This window comes from Penaeus japonicus, unplaced genomic scaffold (assembly GCF_977035675.1).
Source record: "Penaeus japonicus unplaced genomic scaffold, GWHDUDI00000001_assembly GWHDUDI00000007, whole genome shotgun sequence".
Taxonomy (NCBI): Eukaryota; Metazoa; Arthropoda; class Malacostraca; order Decapoda; family Penaeidae; genus Penaeus; species Penaeus japonicus.
The window spans coordinates 29,813,732-29,823,731 of record NW_028234409.1 but is presented as its reverse complement, the minus strand read 5'-3'; the positions used below and the strand labels follow the sequence as shown (position 1 = coordinate 29,823,731).

Sequence of the window (10,000 nt, the reverse complement as noted above, 5' to 3'; positions counted from 1 at the left end):
ATTATTATCATTATTATAATCATCATTATTATTATCATCATGATTATGATTATCACCATTATTATTGTTGTTATTGTTGTCATTACTATCATTGCTATTATTACCATTATTATCATTATTATTGTCATTATTATTATTAATATTATTATCATTGTTGTTGTTATTATTGTTATTATTATTATTATTATTATTACCATGATCATTATTACTATTATAATCATTATTATTTTGGTTATCATTATCATTGTTATGAGCATTATCATCATCATCATTATTATTATTATCATTATTATCATAATTACAATTATAATTGTTTTTGTTATTTTTTATTATCATAATCATCACCATTATTAGCATTAGTATTATAATCATTATCAATATCATTATCATTGTTATTATTAGCAATATTAATTTCATTATCATTATTATCATTAGTGTTGTTAATATCATTATTATTACGATGATTATTATTGTCATCACAATCACTTTTATTTTCTATCATGAATATCATTATTATTTTATTAGTATAGCTACTATTATCTTCATTCATCATGCTTATTGTCATCACTGGTAATGGTAGTAGTAGTAGTAGTAGTAGTAGTAGTAGTATTTATAGTAATAGTAGTAGTAGAATTATCGTCATCATTAATAGTAGTAGCAATAGTAGTAGTAGTATCAGTATAAGCTGTTTATAATGTTATAAGTGTTATTCTTACTATCATCATTTTCATTTTATCATTATCATAACTAATATTGCTTTTATTATTATTACGGTTATCATTATTGTTGTTCTTAACATCATCAGTCATTGCCTATTTGATTGATTGGTATTACAATTAACATGATACCAATGCAACATGCCTCGTTACTCTTTGCAATATATTTACATTCATTATCCGTATCGTTGTTATATAAGTTCCAGACGAGTCACGTGACTGACACATTATCTTAAGACGTTTTCTAAAGGACTTAGAACAGCACCTGTACTATAGAACAGTCATAATTCCACACATATTAATCCCTTTTGCTATGGCACTGAATTACATAATGACCTGAAGTATTGCGTCATCGAGACCAGACGGACAAAGGTCTTGGTTTTCTTTGTTAGATCTGGCTTTTTTAAGTATTTACCTTTTTTCCATATTCGTCCACGGTTTTGTTTTTTGTCTTTTTGTCAAAGGTAAAAAAAGTGAAAAAGAGGATTACTCATGATTTCATAATTCCTGGTGATTCATGTTTTTAATCCTCTTTATAATGTACGAGTTTGGGAGTGTTCTTGATTACTGTAAAATAGGATATTTGTGTGAGGGGAGGGGGTTATTATTATAATCATCATTCTTATAAACTTTCTTTGTTGTGTTGCAGGTGAGCGCACGATGCATCTTGAGGACTATACCAGCAGCCACGCTGGCTCCCCCGAGCCTCTCATACCCACACAGCTGACCTCCTGTGACCTGGGCGGCCTCATTAGTCCTCTCGGGGAATCTCCTCTGGCGGGATCACCACTGGGTCCTCCTGCAGCCTTCTCGCCGCCAACCATCAGTGTGGAGGCGCCGCAGGAGTCCGCCAGCGGGAACTCCACGTCCCTTCTGTCCACGGCCATCACAGGCGCTCTCGGCGAGCTGCACGGCGACCTCTACCTGGCGGGGGACGAATGGCCGCCCTCCCTGGAGAACCTGCTGACTGCGCTGCCCAGCAGTTCCTCTCTCCCTGAGTTGGTTGTGACAGACCCAAGGCCGGCAGAAGCATCCATGTACTCCGCGCCTATGCCGCCCCAGCAGCCTTCTTCGGGACTTCTGGATCTGCCACAGAACGAAGGTCTAGATCTTTACCTGGGAGGCACCAGATGCTCCGCCTCTCCCATGAGCGTCTCTCCAGGCGGTTCCTCTCTGCCCTCCCCATTCACCTCCGCGCGCGGCTCTTTCAGCTCCACGCGGCGTAACAAGCGGCCGTATTCCTCCTCGCCCATGAACGTGGACGGCCTCGACCTCAACACCATCATCAGGTCCTCGCCCACCTGTCTCAACGCCGGGTCTCCGACGCCCACCACCCAGGCGCCGCCCATCTCCTTCTCTCCCACGGGTGGCAGCTACGGCCACATCCTCCCGCGCCCTGAGGCCAACAACAACCAGCCTCCCCGACCCAACCTGACCTTCCAGGCTCTGCTGACGGACGAGGAGGTCCTCAAGGCCAGCAACAACAACAACAACAACCACATCAACGCCTTCCACCCGCAGAAGGTCGAGCTCAAGTGCGAACCCGAGGAACAGCAAGGCTCCCCGCAGCACCACGACCACCATCACCCAGACGGCGAGGAGGGGCGTCCCGGAAGCCCCGGCGATGAGGACGGCCCGAGGTTCTGCCGATGGGTCGACTGCAACGTCTACTTTCCTTCTCGCGAGAGCTTGTCGAGACACATCGAGAAGGCGCACATCGACCAGAGGAAAGGGGACGATTTCACCTGCTTTTGGGCGGCCTGTCAGAGGCGCTACAGGCCGTTCAACGCTCGCTACAAGCTGCTCATCCACATGCGCGTCCACTCCGGCGAGAAGCCCAACAAGTGTACAGTAAGTGTCCCTGCCTTTTTATCATACAGTATTTAGCACCCCACTTCCCCGCTCTCTCTCTCTCTCTCTCTCTCTCTCTCTCTCTCTCTCTCTCTCTCTCTCATTATTATAACTATTACCAATTATCATTAGCATTATTGCCATCATCATTATCATAATGAGGATTATGATGATAAAGAGAGAGAGAGAGAAACAGAGAAACAGTGACAATTTAATCATTGTTAAAATATATATATATAATTATTCGTCTACTCTCCCCGTGTATCTCTGACTTCCTCTTCATCTTTCTTGCTTTGACTTCTCTGCTTCTAGAAATTCTAAAATTCACCTTTGCCATCCCACTTTATCATACGCTCATTCCTCTTCCCTTTTCTCTGTTTTTCCTTACCCTTTTTTTTTTACCCCCCCCCCCTCCCCCAAACACACCCACTCACCCACCTCCTCGATTAGCCTCTCCTTTCTTCTCTTCACCCTCACCCTCTACCCCCTCTTCCCAAAATGACCTCCTCCTCCCCCCCCACCTCCCCCCTCCCCCCCTCCTCCTCCTCCCCCTCCCTCCCCGCCTCCTTACCTCCCTCCCTGCCTCCCTTACCTCGCCCCCCTCTCTAAATGACGCGATGCTGCATAAAAACGATTACCCACGATAGCCATGCGTTCAGGCGATAGAGAGCGACAGACCACCCACTTGGCCTGCTCTGCCTACAGGCCGCCAGTGCAATAGGCGTAGGTCTAGGCTATGCAAAATGGAGGAAGAAATATACTTAAGATATATGTAGAAACGAGTATATATGCAGATATGCATATACAGAGATACGCTCACACTTATGCATACACATACACGCCCGGAAGCGCGCACAGACACGCACATATAAACATATACACTCACATACACACATAAACACACACACACACACATATACATACACACACACACACACACATATATATATATATATATATATATATATATATATATATATATATATATATATATATATATATATATATATATATATATATATATATATATATATACATATATATATATGAATGTATATATATATATATATATATATATATATATATATATATGTATGTATGTATGTATGTATATGTGTGTGTGTGTGTGTGTGTGTGGCGCTCCCATATACGACATATGACTCCACATGCTAATCCGTTGTCACATATGATTATATATGATAATCAAGCGCCACAGAAGAGAACACCCCATTCACCTCTTCTTCCATGCTGAACAGCCTTACACGCACACACACACACACACACTACACCCTCGCCCCACACACTACACATACCGCGCATGCACCAACCATGCCTTCTTACAAACAACAAATAATTATGGGTAATATTCGAGAAGCTCCGTGTCGGGGGAAGAATCTCACACAGCCGGTTCGTGTTAGGTGAATGGGCGGCAGTGACTCAGTTGGTGTGTGTGTGTTGGGTGTGTGTGTGTGTGTGTGTGTGTGTGTGTGTATGTGTGTGGGGGGGAGGGGGTATTTTTTGGGGGGTTGTGTGTGTGGGGGGAGGGGGGTTGTGTGTTTGTGTGTGTGTGTGTGTGTGTGTGTCTCGCTTTCTTCAAAAACTAACTCTTTTTGTTATGGAAAACTCAACTCATAATACGACCATTTTCAGATTGTTTTTATTTTCATTTTTTTCACCTCTATCCCTCTCCTTTATCATTTTCTTTATTCTTTTCCCATGCTTATATCTTATCTTTAACAACTTTAATCTTATTTTCTTCTCGTCCTCTCGACCTGTGCCCAGTCCATTGCAATCTCTCGGCCTGCATTCACCCTTTATCTCCAGCTTGGGAGAAGCAACAAGAAGCCAACCTCACAGCTCACCTTCAGCATCCGCGCCGACTGTCTCCCACGCCTTCACTCTTAACCCAGAAAACAAGAGGGTGAGAGAGGGGGAGGGAGAGGAGGAGGAGGAGGTGGGAGGGGAGAAAGGGGAGAGGGTGAGGGGAATAGAAGAGAGAGGAGGACGAGTAGATGGGATAAGGGGAGGGGGGGAGGGGACAAAGGGGAGAGTGTGAGGGGAATAGAAGAGAGAGGAGAATGAGTAGATGGGATAAGGGGAGGGGGGGAGGGGAAAGGGGAGGGGGCAAAGGGGAGAGGGTGAGGGGAATAGAAGAGAGAGGAGAACGAGTAGATGGGATAAGGGGGGGGTGAGGGGAAGGGGAAGGGGACGAAAGAAAGGCAGAGACACCAGGGCCTTCTACACTTACCCACAGACCTCTTGCGCTTTGACAAACGTCCCTAACACTCGTGGTGATTACTGCTGTTGCTGGACTTAAAACGCCACTTGATATGCCCTCGTGCATTAAGTGTTTCGAAGTGCCATGTATTATCCTTTGAGAATTTCGAGATTGTAGAGTCGCCAGGCGGGGTCGTTCCTCTCGTTCCCGAGGCTGAAGCGAAGGTTCTCGTCTTCGTCCGGTGTAGAATCGTCATCTGGGACCGTCAGGAGGTTCTCCTTCATCAAGACGGGAGATCAGATTATCTCGTGATGGATCAGACAAGCGCCGTAAAGCAAGGGTCGCAGTCACTTTCCTTTCTCCTGTCCGTAACCCGACACTCTTTTATCTGTGTTACTTAATTGCCGACGCTCTCTTGTTAACTGTTGCTTGTTTCAAGGGTTCGGTTGTAAATATCTGTCATGATTTTAGAACCGCAGGATAAGGACGCCGGATCACAGACAGATAACAGACACAGAAGACACAAGAGAAGGAGGGGGAATATGCTCCTTCCTGACGCATTGTAACGATCCCCTCCCGAGGTGATGGATGAGAGATATGCCCCTGTGTCACTCCCGCCTTTAACCTTCAGACGGTCGACATTACGTTCAGATTTAAGAAATTCATCAGGAGTATCTTTTTTCTCACACCTTCAACACGTAGCACAAACTCTTAAACCTCTTACAAGACGCTAGATATTACCCGCCAGTTAATGAATGAGAAACGTGTAACGCGTCTCTCATCTCGACGAGGTTTAGGGAGCACATCTTTTACATTTTTATTCAAGCGGACTTTGTGTGTCTCTGGTTACATCCCTGCGTGATGCATGAGAGATTCTCTCATTACAGCACGCGGGCCGGGAGCTTATCACTATCATCGGTTTATAGCTCTAGAATTTCCTTAACGTCTCAGAATGATATTCAATATGTGAAAGAGATAATCCCCGGACGCTTTGCTGCACACCTTTGAAATTTCGAAATTTTTGCATCCTTGTTTTTTCATGGATCGTTAGCTGTCAAGGCAATAGCGTTTGCAGTTGTAGTCCAAAGTCGATTAAACTTATGGAAGGACAAAAAAGATATTGCGTTTACTTTAAATTACGTTAGTGCTTTTGATGCGCAGTTTTGAAGATCAAGAAGTAAGGCTTTGTAATATGAGTGAGTGTGAGTGTCTATATGTGTGTGTGTGTGTGTGTGTGTGTGTGTGTGTGTGTGTGTGTGTGTGTGTGTGTGTGTGATAAGCAAAACAACACATTTTATAGAAATGTATTTAGTAATATATATCTTCTGGATAATTATGTTCTTTGACATTATGATATTTGCAGTAATTCAAAATAGCAAGGCTATTTATATAGATAAATCCCTCGGCGCGCGATTTGTGAATGATTAGGTAGAGTTCTGCGCATGTGCGTGTGCATGCCAGTCCGCGACCGTGCATGCAAGAGCATATGTCGCCATCATTCAGTCATGAAATATGACTCGGTAAATAAATAGACGCAACCACAAAACAGGAAAAAATCAAGCATGCAAGCGCCTTAACCTTTGATATTTAATTTAGAAATATCCGAATTCATCCGGGACATTATCTCTCTCGGGTAAACAGCGGATCTAACCTCGATAACTCGATCTATTCGCTAGCGATGAAGTGTTATTTTTTCAGGCCATCTTGCCAGCCGTTCCCAGGAGGAAGGGTCTTAGCCCACTCTGGCGCTGACGTTCACACACGCGCGGGCCGAAGCAAACGCATACTCGAGAACACATGCATGCGAGAAGAAACGCATGAAGATGTATACAGATGCGAGCACACGAGCACCCGTCCTCTCTTTCTCTCTATCTATCTGTCTGTCTGTCTGTCTGTCTGTCTGTCTCTGTCTCTCTGTCTCTCTGTCTCTCTGTCTCTCTGTCTCTCTCTCTCTCTCTCTCTCTCTCTCTCTCTCTCTCTCTCTCTCTCTCTCTCTCTCTCTCTCTCTCTCTCTTTCTCTCTCTCTCTCTTCTCTCTCTCTCTCTCTCTCTCTCTCTCTCTCTCTCTCTCTCTCTCTCTCTCTCTCTCTCTCTCTCTCTCTCTCTCTCTCTCTCTCTCTCTCTCTCTCTCCCTCTCTCTCTATCACACACATACACAAACACGCACACACAAACAGACAAACAAACACATACATACACACGCTCACTTCCAGATACACATAAACAAACACACACGCCTCCTCTGCTTCCTCTTCCTCTCCTCATGGATGAGCTCAAGGTGGCGGGCGTGGGCGGCGATGAGTCACGGGCGGCGATGAGTAATTACGAGTGGTATCCACACCCACGCCCAAGGGGGTCTGTGGCGTGAGAACCAACACGCCCGCACTCCTACCGTCCTCTGCTTAACTGTCTGCTGAAGGGGAGAGTTATCTTAGTGTGTTTGTGTATATATGCTTGGGTATGTGTGCGTTTGTTGCGTGTGTGTGGATGTGTGTGTATATCGACTGGATCTGTATATTGGCTCGTCTGTGCGTTAGGATTCTTCAGCACTGAATTAAGAGAATGTAAGTTCGTATGTCTCCGTGTCACATGTCGGCAAAGTGTCATGAATTATACACACGATATCATTTAAAGCAAGACTACGACGCATGTCCACTATATCAACATCACACAACAAAGTCCCAACCTCAAGTTTCGTAACGCCCAAAGAACGTCGTTTCCTCGTCTGGCGTGACAAAAACAAAAACCTTCACGGCAGTCCAGAGTCAGACGTGACCCCCCGCGACCCCCCTCCTCCTCCTCCTCCTCCTCTTCCTCCTCCTCCACCCTCCCAGCTGACTGACTCCCGGGGCCACTCTGCCGCCACTAGAATCCCTCCTATATTATTGTTTGTAGTCTCGGGCGCTCTGCTAGGCTCACCGTGTTAGCTAGAGAATCGTCCAGGCTCTATAAGTTTTAATTCTGCGTGTGGGTCAGCGTCGGCTCTCTAAGCCCCGAGCGTCAGGCCTGCAGACAAAAACAAACGCCCGAGTCTCAAGTGTCACCAGCGTCCCCCCTCGGGCCGACAGTCTCTCCACCACCGTCCTTGCTCTCTTGCCGTCGTCTTGGCAACGATTTGTCCGTTTCTTGCGAATCCTTGCAGCTTTTGGAAGTGGTGAGTGCCATCTTCCTCACAGCTGGCCCAAAGTGCTTGCGTCCGCAGCCAGGGGGAGGAGGTAGGTGCCTACTTACCGCGCTGACAGTGCGGCTGTAAACGTCTTGGGCGGCTGAGAAGGCGCAACCTGGGAAGTCCTAAAGCATCCTGCGCCGTAGGAAGGGTGGCTCTCGGGGCTGCACTTAAGCACCCTTTTTTATTGCGTCTCTTCTATTTTTTCGGGCACCGTTGGCCGTCAAGCTCCGACGTGGTGGCTATAACGAGGCTTGATTAATTGCACGTCGTCTGTAGAGCTCACTGCCGTCGACAGATCTTGTTTCCGGCGTAGGATGGCGATGTTGATGGTGGTGGTGATTCACAAAACCTCGAAGGCTGGTATTTCCGCCCTTAATACTACAAATTTCAAAGGAAACACGCGCCGCCGGGCTGTAAACAGTCGATTCCGGGCTCTCGTCTTGCCTGCCTTCTGAAGTCGTCACATTCATAATCCTCGTTTACCATAATTCACCGTAATCAGGAATAACACCCGATTCACTAAAGACATTGTGTCGCGCACTATGAATACCGTGCTTCAATTTCGGTACGAGTAACCGTACTTCAAAGGTAAGTTGCCAAAGAAAACAGCGCTTGTATGAAGACATAGCCACCCATCCTCCCTCATCACCTCCGTCGTGGTGGACGCTATCATTATCATAACAAAGCGCTGGCGAGAAGATGCACAGGCAACATCTACACGCAGTCGCTTTCCTCAGCTGCCTCCTCGCTTTTTTCTGCAACTGCTCCTTCAGCTTGGACTTAATCCTGCGGCAGTGGTTGGCTGAGGCATCCCCGTGATGGCTTGTGGTGCCAGGCTCGCTCTGGTACTTTTCATGCTTGTGGTCAACGTTTCATTTTGGCATTTCCTCGAGGATTGGATGCGGAGACGACGTTGGCAGCGCTGCGTTGTGTTAGCCATAGATTGTTGTTGGTGATACTGCGTCATGCCACTCTTATTTGAGCTGAGATTAATCGTATCTCCTCACACTATTTTGAAGGGCATTAAACAAAAAAAGAAAACAAGAAAAGGTTAACTCTATAAATAGTCACAGACAAACCATTAGTCGTCTGTGTGTGTATGTGTGTGTTTTTTTTTGTGTGTATGTTTCCGTATGTGTTTTTTTTCGTATTTATATATATGCGTTATCGGTAACTATGCATATACATACATACGTAAAGAGAACACGTGCAGGCGGAACGAGGACGAGTCCCAGCGACAGTTTGCTTGCTGGCACCGAGTTTATGTGTGAGAGTGTTTATGTGTGTTGCCTGGTTGACAAGTTGGCTCAGAGAGAGGTGGCTGACACAGTAATGCCAAGTGTCAGTATGAATGAGCAGGCGTCCTTGTCTTGCGTCTAGTCCAACATGGCGTCGACCTGAGGCGGTTAACAACTAACCTCGTGATCCGACCCTGGGAAAGATATATAGGTTCAACTCTTTTTTTTTTTTCGTTTTACTTCGTTTCTTATACTTCTCTATTTGTTTTTGTTTTTTGTTTTTGTTTTTCTGCGTTTGATTCCCGACTGTTTGTTTATAGGATATTCCAAAATATTAATCAATGAAAGATATTAGTTGATATTGCCAACTGATTCGCTGTTGTTGATCCTGGCCCTTCATGTTGCTGCCACATCCCTGATTATCATCATTCTTAATCCATCTTAATTAATCGCCTCTTCTCACTTCATCACTTCCTTCCAACAGAGTAAGGTAATATACGACCAGACATTACACGCTTCGTAATTCTTTTCCCACTGATTCCAACCGCCCTTTTCCTCCGCGCCGCCTCTCCGTCTCGGTTTTCGTCACTCTCATTCTCATTATTACCCTTCTCCTTATCTTCTCTTCCCCGGGTCATGACAGCAGTGCCATTACAAAATCGTGACAAAAAATAATCACAACAACGGAGCCTTCTGACGATGATGACGCGTCGGCTTCTATGTGTGTGTTTATGTTTGTGTTTGTTTGTTTGAGTGTGTTTGTGTGTTGTGTGTGTGTGTGTTTGTGTTTGTGTGTGTGTGTGTGTGTG

General features: G+C 45.4%; 1 protein-coding gene across 2 annotated transcripts in view; it reads left to right on the top strand.

Annotated features, from left to right (window-relative positions):
* LOC122243937 (uncharacterized) overlaps positions 1 to 10,000 on the top strand; it is a 196,263-nt gene that overhangs the window by 171,887 nt on the left and 14,376 nt on the right. For both annotated transcript variants that reach the window (XM_086538654.1, XM_086538655.1), the window contains exon 3: positions 1,366 to 2,567. In XM_086538654.1, coding sequence (XP_086394780.1) covers positions 1,366 to 2,567 — 1,202 coding nt within the window. The remainder of the gene's footprint in view (positions 1 to 1,365; positions 2,568 to 10,000) is intronic.